Source organism: Magallana gigas, chromosome 8 (genome assembly GCF_963853765.1).
Source record: "Magallana gigas chromosome 8, xbMagGiga1.1, whole genome shotgun sequence".
Taxonomy (NCBI): Eukaryota; Metazoa; Mollusca; class Bivalvia; order Ostreida; family Ostreidae; genus Magallana; species Magallana gigas.
The window spans coordinates 9,949,109-9,964,215 of NC_088860.1; the positions used below are offsets into that span (position 1 = coordinate 9,949,109).

The following is a 15,107-nucleotide window of genomic DNA, read 5'->3' on the forward strand; positions in this document are numbered from 1 at the left end:
TCCACAGTATCACTATTATCGACAATATCACTTACTCAGGTTCAACAGGTTTTCCCAGAGAGCTAGAAATCTGCTGCTTAACTATAAACTGATATTAGTATTTGATGTAAATTCAAAATGATAAAAAATTAAAACGATAGTAAATTGAATAATTTATTTCAAAAATTGATTTTGAATAATATTGCAGTATGTTGATTTCATTAACCAACAACACACAATGTCTGCAGAAATGAAAACTGGTACGTGGTATATAAATCATATTACTCTAACCTGCCTTAAATATAAAGCTAGCCAATAATAATAAACAGCTGTTAATGTTCCATAATGATATATATAAAAAAGCTACATTTCAAAATGAAAATAAAAAGCATATTTTTTTAATTGTATTACTGAGTGATCAGTTTGATTTGATTTAATTAATCAATGGGGTTTTTTTATAGTTAAAAGGACAAAATCACTCACTTATATTATAAAAAAAAAACAAATAAACTTTATACAGGATTTCAACAACAAAAAATTAAAAGATTAAATTCAAAGAAAAATATCACAATAATTGCACTATTTCACTATTAGTTGCAGTCTTAACTTCCGCTCTCTTCTTCTGAGGAATCAAAGATCTTCGTTTCCAGCAATTGTCTCTGCCTTCTAAAATTAAAACCAGAATTGCTGGAAAAACTTGCGCTAAATCTTTAACAAAGTTTCTATTATCTGTACATAAATCAAAAAAGCTTATCAAAAAGATATGCTAAACAGCTGACAATATCAAACCATTTTGACTGCAACCTTATGATTTTATATTTTTACCTTCTCAAGATCGAATGTCAATTTACATCAGAAATCATAAACATTTGATGGAAACTCTTTGTAATAAGCAAACTTACAAGGTAGATAAAATTACCATATTAATATATTTGCGGGATATTAACGGTAAAACGAAACCGGTATTCATTCTCCAAAAGGTCATTTTTCCAAGCCCTTGATACACGTTTATGATCAGAAATCAACATTAATTTGTAAAATAAAAAATTCTTTCTACTTTAACACCTTATTTTTTTGTTGTATTAGAAAAATCAACAGTTCTAAGCCAGGACCCACGTTTGTGTAGTGTATGATTTGATTTAGATGAATATAACAAAGCTTGTTTTGTTAATTGTACCATACTCAGTTACCTTGCTTCAATCCTGATACATTTAGGACACTTTCCCTCTACATAACACGCTTTATGGAAACATGATGTGCAATCTGAAATGGGTAAAATAAAAGAGCATTACAAATACACATTTAAAACTTTATTACTAATTTGGTAAATGGGAATCTATTTGTATTTATCAAGGATTTAATTATAGTAAACCCAAGGCTGATCTCTCAGAAGTGACCATAGGCCAGCTCATTTCGTAAAAATCATTCACACTTTTTCAATATTAGCTCTCTTTTCCTTAATCAAATATTACTGACTATACAAACAATGTTGGCAAGTAGTCCCGAACACCCGCTCTGCTGAACACACCTCAGTTTTGGACAGCTACACAATTTTGAATTTTATGAAATCTTTTATTTATGTTAAATAATCTTAATCCCATCATTATTATATGCAAATATGTAATTGTACATTTATTTTGTCTAACATTAAATAGCTGAAGTGTGTTAATTCCAATGTGTTGTTATTTACTAGCATTCAACATTCATTTATAAAGAAATGAATGGAAGTAAGGAAGAATAAGTATGTTGAATTGACTTGACACTGTAAAGTTATGACACAAGTTAAATAAGACAGTATAGATGGGAACCTGGACAGATATTGAAGCAAATTAAGAAAATGCCACCTTCAGAAACCTAAGGGCAGTCTTACATTATTTTATAGACCATGCGCCAACCCATTTAAATTTCTCATTTCTATGAATATTCTCCAACTATATAAGATGTGCCACTCTGTAGTTACAAGAGGACTTAAAACAAAGATTATGTTATGAAAATACGCAGCCATTTTTTTTTATTTAAAAGAAACTTTGTTAAGACTTCCTCCATGTGAAAGAGCCAATCAGAATATGGAATAGAGTATTCATGAGAATGAGAAAAAAATTTAGGAAGTAGGCTCATAATCAGTGAGCAAGAATGGCCATGTGTTTCTAAGGATAAGGCAATGTCAACATTAACATGACTGGATAATTTTTTTACAATTGAGACAAAATATAAATCGAGTCAAAGCATTTGGTAATGACATGAGTAAAATCCATCTCAATTCATATAAAAACTAACAAACCTTTGCAAACAACGACAGTCTGCAACTGGAATGGGTAGATGATATCACTCTCATCTCCACACAGCTCACAGATGTAGCCAAAGCCCTGACAGAACTACAAATAAACAACAAAACTAAAAATAAATAGTAAACATAATGTAGCCACAGCCCTGATAGAACTACAAATACTTTTGAAATATCCAGAAAAACTGTGAAAACTAATCAACACCCTTCATCATAAAATTTTGGTTTTGCATGGTTCTATCGTAGACTGCCTCCTAAGAACAATATAGATGAAATAAGCGGATCAAGCAAAGTGGACTTATAAAAGAGGACTTCTATATAGGACTGCTCAGGCTGACCGAGAAAATTTGTGCTGTCTTACCGAACACTGCTCCACGTGATCTATGGACTTTGTCACTAAATCCTTCAGCTTTGTCACTATAGAACTGTTCTTTATCTACACAAAATACAAAACTAATATACTCAATACTGAAATCTAAGGTTGTCTCTGAAACATAATAAGCAATAGATGCACTCACATTATAATAGCTCAAGTACTGTACTTTTCTAATTTTATGCAAGAGTGTATTTCCATTTTTCCGCAGTTTTGTTTTGAACAGCCAGAGTTACAAACTTTTGTTGTAATTTTACACAGTTTACAACTGTCAAAAATAAAAGTGAGAATTCACTGACAACGATTCTCTTGATTTTTTGCTAACATTAACTCCTCGGTTTACCAGTAATTAGAAATGTACAGTATGTCACTGGAATTTGTGAAAAAAAATAATATGTCATACAAAAACGATTTCCTTTAATACATGTTTAAACAATTTTCAAATCCATCAATACTCACACCAACAAGGTCACTAATGGAGTAGACGTCCACATCTTCATACCAATGCGAGGGCTCTGCATTTATCTCACCAACCAGACTGGAAATAAATATCATTATTATACTTTCATGTTAAATAATGAAATCTAATTGGTTTAGATGCAATCTATAATTTGTTCTATTGCCCTCAGCATTCGCAATACACTTGGCATAAGTAACACAACAAATTGTTACCGGTACATGCGCGTAAATTATGGGCGTACGGTTCTACGTAGAATTCAACTTACTCCTAAAGTCAAAAAAATTAAGACATTCAGAATACAATGTAATAAAAGAAATATTGCCTGTTTGGGAGGGCATCAGTTGAAATTGACACCCCTCTTCAACGCATCAGTTGACAATGGTTTTCACAGGGTTGTCAATTCAACTGTTACCCCTATTTATATAATCATTTGTATATTTCAGTATCATACCTTATAAAGTTGTGACCAATAAACATGCAGTTTTTCAGAGTACAAATTCACGATATGTACTTGTGCTAAATCAAGCAAACAATATATTATTAAAATATAATGAAGACTCATAGATCTATCTTTCTGAAGAAAAGATTATATGGCAATCTTTCCATCTTAAAACAAACAGATGCAAGAAAAATTCACAAGACAATTTTTAAGTCCAATCTGATTTAAAAGTAAAGAGCTTCAGCATTAATCACATGTTACTATATGGCAAACAATAATTTTTCCCCATACCTCATCTAAATTATTTTTCCATATGCACTCTCCATCTTCATCAGTGCATAACAAACCTATACCCTTATCATGTCTATTTTCCTAACTTACATGTAATAAATGCTTTACATGTAGCATATTTAGGGATGTGAACTGCATGTGGAAATACAAATTATCACTTATGTCTATATGAATCTAAGTCAAGTTCAAGAGGCTAAAGTGGTCTTGTTAATTTTATAGTAGGCCAATAGGGAAGATTTTTTATCATCTACATACATGTATTTAGATGAGAAGCACCAGCTATGCATTTGTTATTAAAGATGATGAAAGGCATTAGAGACATGAAAAGTAAACCAATGGTTTCAACTCACCTTTCTGAATATTTACAAATCCTGAGAAATTTACACAGATACATGAGCTGCACTCTAAAAGCATGGACTGTCTCCAACAACTTCACTCGTTTGAACAGTGATGGATTAATTGTACTTAGGTTAAAATAAGGTTCATTAAAAATCCTTGAAAGTAATCTCCAAGAGAAATTGGACACTGGATACTGTTTAAAATCCCACTTCCTGATTATATGCCCCGGAATGTAGTTGATTTCGTTTCTATGACAACACTGACAAAAGTATTTCCCTAGATATTCACAGTATCGGAATCTTTTAATATAGGCTGAAATACAAGAAAAAGTATACTGTACGTGTGTTAAATATATAAACATACAGCATATTTACATATATTTTCCAAAATCCATTTGAATTATAGAAGAACATGTGAAAATCATAAAACAAGTATCTGAAAGTATGGTAAATGACACTGTATAATTAACGGAAAGAGCTCTGTAACTGAACATTGAATAGATATTATAATTTCACCCATGCAGGGCCCCTTTGTCAGAGGTCATAAGTTCATCAGTAAGAACATTCTTCCTTTCTGATTCAACAAAAAACAAATGTTTCAGTGAACATGTATAACATTAAAATATAAATCTGATTTATCAGGTATGGTGCATTTATCACAGGTAGGCCTTTACTCTGGCCCCAGCTCATAGTCATTGATATTATAAGTTCATGGTCCTAGATGTTATAACTTCTTTTCTGAAGAATACATACTGCTCAACAGGAAAGGATTAAATTGTATGTTTACAGTAGACACCAAAATATAAAAGGACTGCAGTTTGTTGTCTAAAGACCCTTATAGAGTTTCCATGAGTTTTAACCTTTCTTTGCAATATTTGGCTGGTTGAAAACCAGTTAAATTTTCCTTAACTGAACCTTTTTTTTATGCATTATGTGGCTGGTTCAAAACTGATTTTCCTTATTTGCTTACCTGGTTCAACTCGGGTTCCACATCCAGCACACCGGAAATTTTGCTTTGCCATAACAACAGCTCTCCTGAAATTGAGGAAATTCATCATTATGATGCACTGATCCTTACATTCACGGGTACAAAAGCACAATTTTTTAATTCTAGCAAGTGTCAGTATTTCATTAGGAACTAAAATAATCAAAAGAGATGCCATGAATTTAAAAATCTTTATTAATTATGATCATATTGGGTTTGTTTTTTACCATAAGTTATTTCATATTTAACTTGGATTGTGAACATTGTTAACCGTGAGAGTCTTTCTCTAAATAGTACATGTATATCACAAAGACATTAGTCCTGGTATTTACTTTTGATATGGATGGATGTCAAAGATGATCTGTGATCTGGGAGGAGCCCATTCATTGTTCCCTCTCAATCTCAATGTCTGAAAGAAGAGAGAAAAAAATTCAAATGAAACCTAGAATTAGACATCATTGATTTTTTTTTCGAACAGTAATATACGTGATATTTCTACTTTTGTCCTCACCCCAAACAGCGAGTTTGTGAATCCTCCAATCTCATTTTCAATATCATCTGGAGATACTGGATATGACTTTGGTAAGGGAAGTAACTGTCAAACAAAAGCAACGAAATAAAGTGTAAAAGTTTACATCAGGTAACCTTCAGATTTACTGTAACCTATAACGTTTGTCTGAGTGTGTATTCCTTTTGGCATTTTATGTAGAAAGCAGCTTCTGCTACATCAAGTTTATCACAAAATGCCAAGCATATATGTTTAGGAACAAGTGAATCAAGAAATATGCTAATTCAAATCCACGCTAACTTGTTAAAAAATCAATTTACGCCAAATATTGTATGCACGTTATAAAATATATTTAAAGTAACCTGATTCTCTTCCTCTCACTCACCTCCTGTGGAGCCTCAGATATAGGTACCAGCCACTCCAGCTCGGATGCCTTTGGAAGCTGCTTTTCCGAGAATTTCTTTAACAACAAAATGGCTACCGACTCTGCTGACATGCCAGATTGGTCAGATATCTCCATAGAGCTGTACAAATAAGGATGGTGAATAAGACACAGCTGACAAACTATACTTAGATTAAAATATCTGCTGAAATTGACTTAAAAACTTTTCCAACTTTTACTTGTTAAAAATTGTACACATCATATTAACATATTCATACTGTACCTTTGTCTATCTGGCTTCACTTTCTGTAAATCTGCATCTTTAAGAAGATCCATGTAACATTAATTTCTACATAAAATACAGTTGCTCTCTCTCTCTCTTTCTCTCTCTCTCTCTCTCTCAAATTAAGAAACTAGTTATATATAAATATATTAGCTCAAACTAACATTAACGTAAAACAAAGGGTTCATGTTAAATTAACAGCTATAGAAGCTATGCACTGAACATGTTTCTTGAAAGTGAGGACAGTATTTTGGCATTTGTTGTCATTTCCTAAACTTTAATTTCTTACTTAAATAAAACAGTCAACAAACTGAATATGACTGGTCTGTCAGTAACCTGTTTAAAGAAACCTATTGTGATACTAGAAATGTTGGTTCAACATGGATTACCAGAAAACTTTACTTTATAATTCATCTTGTTTACTTATTACTTTTAGCAAGAGATTCAGATAAGTTCAGAACTCACAGAAAATATTTGCAGATTTTTTATCTCCTATATAAACTTTAAATGTTAAACTTTATAATTAGATATATCACTGTCTGACCAAAAAAAATTTGAAGAAAAATTCCATCTTCCTTTTTTTTTTTAGACTGGCTCGTAAGCAGTGAGAGGATTGAGTGCAAGTGCATACCTGAGTACAGGGAGGCAAGGGACAGTGAAAGACCCTCAGATTTGATCAAACTCAGATTGGTCTCATTGTCTTGCTCATTGTCTGAAACTGAATCAGTCACACAATAAACTTTCTTGTTTGAATAAGAAACTTTACTTTATCTAATTTTGATAACATTATTATGATTTTTTTTTTTACTCATTTTGAATCTCAATGCATCACCTCAAGCATATTGGGTATGCAAAATACATGGATAAAAGATTTCAATATAGTAAGATATTAAACTCTACTTCAGAAGTCGGCATGAGAAATTTAAGAAAATTAGTTTACATGTAAATAATTCTACCATAGCAATAAAAAAAATAATGATGGACAGACTTAATTCTGGTTCAGAAATGTCAACCTTGATAAATACATTTTATGAAATAAATTTATTACATACCAAGAAAGTATTTATCAAAAAATATCTTAAATCAGTATTAACAAACAAAATTAATTCAGAAATAAAATGAAAACTCTTGCGTAACATAATCTAAATATCAGTGCATTTTGCAGTGTCGGGGATAGCATATACCGTAATACAGTATTTGTGTAACTTACTTGTTAGATTGATTTCATCCACCTCAATGTCTGAATTACTGCTATCTATAAAAGGGGTAATTTTATGTATTAAAATTCAAACAAAGTATAAATGAAACAAACACCAGTTTAAGTATCCATGAGGGGGCCAAAGGGTCTGAACACACCCCCCCCCCCCCACCCAAGGAATTCAAATATCTTATATTTACACTGTGTAACACTATATTTCACTGGTTTATAGCCTTTTTTGTAACATATTTGGAAAGTAAAATCATTTTTTAAACATTTTAAGATATCATTATAAATTGCTATTTTAACCTCTATATATGAAATGAATTAACATTTGATTTCTCAGAAACAAAAACCGATTCACACCTGTGTTATCTTGACAGGAAGAATTTAACACTGAAGAGGGACTCTTGCTAGTTGTAGCCGCTAAGGAAACGAAAGCAAATATCAAATCAAATACAAAAAACAACAAATGTGATAAGAAATGTGCATGAACACAAAAACAGGAAACATAATTTTTAGATTGTGAGATGGTATTTTCAAGGAAGAAAAAAAAGAAGTAAAAAGGATTATAAAAAAATAAAATTAAGTAAAATATATTTTATTAAAAACACCTATAGGTATATACACAGTCAAGGCACAAGAGCGTTTGAGTGCTACTTAAATTTCAGATGTGTACATGTACATAAATACCTTGAATGTTGATGATGCATGTAAATACAAGTAGATTACACATTTACTTACTGTCAGTAAGTCCATCACTGGATGTAGGAAAAAATCTGGCTTTCTGTGAAATAAATACAAAAGTGTTACTTGTACATGCATATATACATTTACATAGGGGTAGTTAAAACTCTCACAATAAAACAATGATTGTTTAAGAATTGATGCCCAAGTTGGTCAGATTGTGGGTCAAAGTTAATGCTAATACAGTTTAAAGTTATACATAATAGTGAATATGAATACACTTTGGATTTGGACTTACCTCCCTTAGTTTCTGCTGTTTGCGGATGCGGATTCGCTGCTTTAGTTTGTTGATTTCCTCATCCGAGTCTTCTTCCTCAGGATCCTCACGGTCCTTCGGACTTATGACGTGGTTCCACTTCATTTGTTCTATGGCTGCTATCAATGCCTCAGATATACTGAAATGTGCATTCTCCTGTGGGTGAAGAACATGCGATCAATTGAAAGACTTTCATTATCAGTTTGGAGAAACATAGGTAATCACAGATTACAAAGCTCACCGAGACGAGACATCACCCTTATGAGACTTCACCTTTATGAGACCACCTTTATCATATTAAATGAAAATCATACTTTATGATCTTGGATATTCATGGATTCTGTTTTGACACAATATCGTATATCATCTGTTAAAAAATTGAATGATAATCATATGTTCATATGTTAATCAATACAATAATATAAAATTCAATATTGCGTCCTATCATATTTACAACATACATCATATAATACAATAAAATACCATAATAAACAATGATGAGATATGATATTGTAACGTATGGTATGATATTGTATTGTGTTATACGTTATTGTATTTGATCACATAATACAATCATATCATAATATATAAAACAATATAGTATTATATTACAATATCATATTACATAATACATCATAACATTGAAACATATGATATTATATTGTATAATATAGTATGATATTGTATGATACTGTATCATTTTTGAAACATAATATGATATTGTATGATACAATATAATTTGATACAACATTGTATCATATCAAATGATACAATATTGTGTGATAAAGTAAAATATATAATACAACATTATATTATACATATTGTATCATATGATACAATAATATATTTTACAATATCATACAATACAATTTCATGTGATGTGATAATATATCATATTATAAACCAAAATCATATAATTCAATATCGTATGATACGATATTATATAATATAACAGTATCATATTATACAATTTCATGTGATATAATTCTATATTACAGAAACTAATATCATATTATACAATATCGTATGATACAATATTATAGAATATACAATATTGTATCATAGGATACAATATTATATTTTGCAATATCTTATGTAATAGTATCATGTGATAAAATAATAAATTAATAATACAATATAATATTATACAATATTGTATCATAATATACAATGCTATACATATATATCATAACATAAAATATAAGAAAAATTGATTCAATATCATATCGTATCATATCACTTTTTATAATATTACATATGATATTATATTGTATCATATTAAACAATATTGTTTCATACCATACAATACTATATCATAGGAATCATGTTATATCATTTATCAACAAACACATCTATCTATCGAGCAGGTTTGAGTGAGGTGGGAGATTTCTTTAGCATCCTTGATAATGGAGATCAGGCTCTGCATCTGAAGCAACCTCTGCGTTTCATTTATAATATAGTTAAATCAACTATGCAAGCTAGCATCTATAAAACATGTGACCTGTTCCAAAAAAACTAAACCTCATCCAGCATCCGAAACCTATGGCTCAGATTCAGCATTCAAGCCTGTCAGGTGCATCAGTATACATAAGACGCATCTCCATGCAAGTTTGGTGAAGTTCAGACCAGTAATAACTAAGATATTATCATCAGAGGGCACTAGCAATTAAAACCTTAACCTGCTCCAGCATCCGCAACCTAATATGGCTAAGATTCAGCATCCATGCCTGTCAGGTGCATCTGTATCATAAGACACACCATCCATTCAAGTTTGGTGAAGTTAGGACCTGTATTAACTAAGATATATTTTTTAGCATCCTTGATAATGGAGATCAAGCTCTGCATCTGAAGCTTCCTCTGTGATTCATTCATATTACAGTTTAATCAACTATGCAAGTTTGAAATAGTACTATTATCTATTAAACATGTGACCTGTTCCAAAAAACTTAACCATATCCAGCATCTGAAACCTATGGCTCAGACTCAGCATTCAAGCCCGTCAGGTGCATCAGTATAATAAAACGCACCATCCATGGAAGTCTGGTGTAGTTAGGACAAGTAATAACTAAGATATGATCATCAGAGGGCACCTGTTTCAAAAACTTTAACCAGCTCTAAAAACCTTAACCTCCCCCAGCATCCGAAACCTATGGCTCAGATTCAGCATTCAAGCCTGTCTGGTGCATCAGTATCATAAGACGCACCATCCATGGAAGTCTGGTGAAGTTAGGACAAGTAGTAACTAAGATATAATCATCAGAGGGCATCTGCAACAAAAACTTTAACCAGCTCTAAAAACCTTAACCTCCTTCAGCATCCGAAACCTATAGCTCAGATTCAGCACCCAAGCCTGTCTGGTGCATCAGTATCATAAGACACACCATCAATGCAAGTTTGGTGAAGTACGGACCAGCAGTAACTTAGATATTGCTTTCAAAGGGCACCTGCAAAAAAACTTTAACCTGCTCTAAAAACCTTAACCTCCTCCAGCATCCGAAACCTATAGCTCAGATTTAGCACTCAAGCCTGTCTGGTGCATCAGTATCATAAGACACACCATCCATGCAAGTTTGGTGAAGTACGGACCTGCAGTAACTTAGATATTGCTATCAAAGGGCACCTGCAACAAAAACTTTAACCTGGTCCAACAACCTTAACCTCCTCCAGCATCTGAAATTTAGGACTTAGATTCAGCATCCAAGTCTTTCAAGTCCATAAGTAGGTCCAGATGCATCATCCATGAAAGTTTGGTGAAGATAGGACAAGTAATAGCTTAGATACAGGACCTGCAACAAAAACTTTAACCAGGTCCGGACGCCGACGCCGACGCCGACACCGACGCCGACGCCGACGCCGAGGGTATAGCATAAGCTCCCCCTGACTTCGTCTCGGTGAGCTAAAAAGTAAAGAATCCATTAAGCACTACTGGATGAAAAACATTCAGTATGTGCATACATACATGTAAACCATCATAGAACTGGTCTTTGGATTCCAATTCTGGTCTTTGTTAAATAAAATAGTCAAAGACTTTAAAATTTAACAGAATGTTTTTTCAATGGATCGAAGTTATATTATAGGGGAAAAAATACAATAAATGGATGTTAATAAAATACACACCTTGTCTAGATTGGCACAGGTGTTGAAATCCTGAGAAGACAGGTAGTTGATGAGGGACTGACCATGTACAGGCTGCCTGAAAGTTGTCTCCCCTGGTATATCTGTCAAAGTATGACATAAGTTATAATTCAGTACTTGTATTGGGATTAACACTTGCACGTGTACACAAGTGGATGAAATAAATGAATGTAAAAAGTCAATCACATATTAGACTTAGACTATTATACTTGAAAAAATGAATTTTCAGCAAATTACATCAATAAGTAGTTGATGTATGGTATAAAATCCAAATCTCATGCAACATGAAAGTTTAAAAAAAAAATATATGTGTATCAATTTTTAATTTTTAGAAGTATTTAATGCAAACCTTTACTTGCTGGTTCAGATGAATCTTCTCTCTGAGTTTTATTTGGCACTTTTCCTTTTTCTTTCTGGGGTCCTTTCTCCACTTTTATACCTCCATGATCTGACCTTGACCTTTTATGCCCTTTTGATTTTGCTTTGACCTTGACATTTTCTTTTTCCCCCTTTTTGGGGCACTCAGAGTCAGAAAAAATATCCTCGAGCCTGTTCACAGTCCCTGACTTTCCGGGCTCAAAGTCCTCGTTGTCTTTGTATATATTTTTAATCACAGTTAAAGTTTTTGACATCCCTGTATCTGACTGGCTCCTCACTATAGCCTTCTTTGCACTTGAATTGACAATGCGTTCACCGGATCCCACTTCTGCATGTGAATTCTCACTATCAGTGGCCGCATTTTCACTAAACTCTATATTCAATAATGGGTCACTGTTGAGGTTGTCATAGAAACTAAAGTCAGGGGCATCCCCAGTTGGGGAGTCGGAACCAGATTTCCGCAGAACTGTTCTCAAAGATTCACGAGCCATGTTTTTTGTGTCCTCAGGGCTTGTGCTTGCTCCTTTAGAACATGAAGATGGATTAAACTTCATTACTCACAAAAAGCTCTAGAATCTTTCCACTATTTTCATTAAATATTTTCATATGTTTATCTTATTCATTACCTGATATGGTTTTAATTAAATAGATCCCAGTGTAATTATTCAAATTATATATTCAAAAGACAGTTTATATTGTTTTCAAAATTAAGGTCTATAGCATTATAGATATTAAAACCAAAAAAGCAAGTGTATTTTAATCTTTACATACTGCTGATTTTCAGCTACTAAACATTTTATTAGTACCATAATAGAGCTCTTACTGATTGAAGAAGGAACAGCATGCTCATCCGACATACACAAGATACTCTCCTTTTTTGGAGATGCAAATGGTGGTGCCAAAGCCATGGCACCATGGGAGCTTGATTTTCCCTCACTGGTCGATATGTGATGTTTTCTTTCTGGTACAGCCCAAGATCTACTCCTCGACCCCCTCATGTTAGGTTCATGGTTATTACTAAGCTGTAATTAATCAAACAAAAACATTTTATGCATTTTTATTACCTTTGAGACAGTTCACCGTTTCATGCTGATGTACTTTAATAAACAGTTCAATTATCCATGCACAAAATGTTCCGTAAATGTAAAATAAAATATTGACTTTGGTAATCACACATTGTAAAATTCAAATTTTTCGCATCATTTTATTACCCAAAAGTATTTACATTATCACTTAGTTCTGTTTATTTTGTTCTTGAAATCAATTGAATTAATATACATGTACCAGTTTTAGGTCTAGTTCAGCCAACAAGGAAATTTGGTTGAGTTCAATAGCTTTTAAGCAAACACAAAGAGCTTTGAAGTATTGTGCATCATTCAGGAATGCCAAGTCTACAAAATAAAACGGTAAGTGTTACAAATATCACACAAGTTTTATTTGCATCAGTATGAGTACATACCTTTAATAGCACTTTGGCAAAAAACTTTTTGATGAGATGAGCTACATTGCATGTTAAAATTGTTGAAACAAAGAATGGTCATAAAAAACAATATTCTAATACATGTAACTCCACATAATAAAAAAAAAAATTAAATTTCATCTTTTAAAACATACAAGTAGAAAGTAAATTGCTTAAAGCTTACCACTGTAAAACCTTTTCATCAGTGATTTGTTGCACACCAAGGATGACAACTGCGAGGACAGGGTGTGATCCCTTAAACTTTCTCTCAGCCACATTGACCCTTTATTTCCTCCTGATCGGTTGACCTTGTCTAAGGCAGGGGCCAAGACTGGGTTCAACATCTTAAGACTGTACACAAATGGCCAGAAATCCAACTCTATCCCCAAATTTCCCTATCCAAAAAAAGATTGTAATGTTTATTGTTAAATGTACTCACATTGTTCTAAGATTTTACTTGATCGAACATCACGTTTTGCTTATAATAAAATGTTTTTGAGAATTTCATAAAACTACAGGATATGAGGAAGGTGAATTCGTATCATCTATTTTTAATTAATTACCACCTTCAACTCAGACCCACCTTGATACTCTTCAAACCATGATACATAATGTGTTCCAGTTGAACACACATTCTGTTAAGTCCTCCATGGATGTTCCAAACATTGCTGCTCTGTCCAGATAAAAGCCCCTCTGTAACTGCCTTCAATCCAAACAGTAGGCTTTGACGTTCTGACCTGATGTTGAATAAATAATAATATATTGTAATGTCTGTAATTCATCGTAATAAAGAGAGCAATATAAAGAAGATGATAGTGAAGAAAATAAATTTAATGTAAATAGCCTAATTTATGTTTAAAGTACACTCTCTCTCTTTCTCTTTCTCTCTCTCTCTCACACACACACACACACATAAGTTCTTGTTAATTTCATCATACATAAATGCATGTCAGAGGCATTCTAATATTTAACTCAATTAACTTTTATTGTCATGATAATATAATGACATGTTTTCGTAAATATAGGGAAACTGGAGTCAAAACATGGGTTGATGCGTAATTCGTCTTTGGTTCCTACATTTACACGTTTTCAAGAATCAAAATATGAGGGGCATTGAGGGCTTGCGAAGAGAAGTGGATGTAGGCTCTGCCTGCCCACTTCTCAAAAGAGAATAGTTTTTCAGCACCTCTGGAGCTTAAATGAAAACACATCCTTTCATAGATAGATTTAAGGATCTTTAATTCATTCAACAAATACAAATGTGAAACATTTTCCTTTTTCACAGTTTTTCAAGCTATCAATAGGTCATTGTTTAGGATCCGCCCATCATGAGTATCTCTGATCTTTACTCTACAATAAAAATTTATGTTTGCACCAAATATGCAACGAAATATTGATATCAACCTGTAATTATGATCTGCGTTGACTTCATCAGACATCTTTTTATGATCCAAGAGGATATGTCCTGCTTTAAAACTACCCAAAACAAATATTCGTCTTGTTTACATCTTGACTGCCCGAATTTGTCATGTGTCAAAATGAAGCTCCTTGGTTATCAAAGCGTTTTGTGATTCATCATATCAAATTATATAGTAAAACGCTCTGCTGATCT

The 15,107-nt window shown here is 32.5% G+C and overlaps 1 protein-coding gene across 5 annotated transcripts; it reads right to left on the minus strand.

The window, feature by feature from the left end:
• Positions 1-139: 139 nt before the first annotated feature.
• Positions 140-15,058, minus strand: LOC105322496 (run domain Beclin-1-interacting and cysteine-rich domain-containing protein). Of its 5 annotated transcripts, none has more exons than XM_034473320.2 (23): positions 14,900-15,058; positions 14,079-14,232; positions 13,680-13,890; positions 13,321-13,427; positions 12,860-13,058; positions 12,014-12,559; positions 11,641-11,741; positions 8,506-8,679; positions 8,265-8,307; positions 7,887-7,946; positions 7,533-7,577; positions 6,954-7,040; positions 6,323-6,359; positions 6,043-6,181; positions 5,661-5,744; positions 5,482-5,558; positions 5,135-5,199; positions 4,177-4,477; positions 3,096-3,174; positions 2,625-2,699; positions 2,261-2,354; positions 1,170-1,242; positions 140-645 (listed from the first exon to the last, which is right to left on the minus strand). In XM_034473320.2, the coding sequence occupies exons 1-23, from the start codon at positions 14,932-14,934 to the stop codon at positions 582-584; spliced, it is 2,850 nt and encodes a 949-aa protein (XP_034329211.2). In that variant the 5' UTR covers positions 14,935-15,058; the 3' UTR covers positions 140-581. The 5 variants fall into 5 exon arrangements, with proteins under 5 accessions (XP_034329211.2, XP_034329210.2, XP_034329212.2 ...); XM_034473319.2 differs by having other exon boundaries at positions 12,008-12,559; XM_034473321.2 differs by lacking the exon at positions 7,887-7,946 and having other exon boundaries at positions 12,008-12,559.
• Positions 15,059-15,107: the final 49 nt, after the last annotated feature.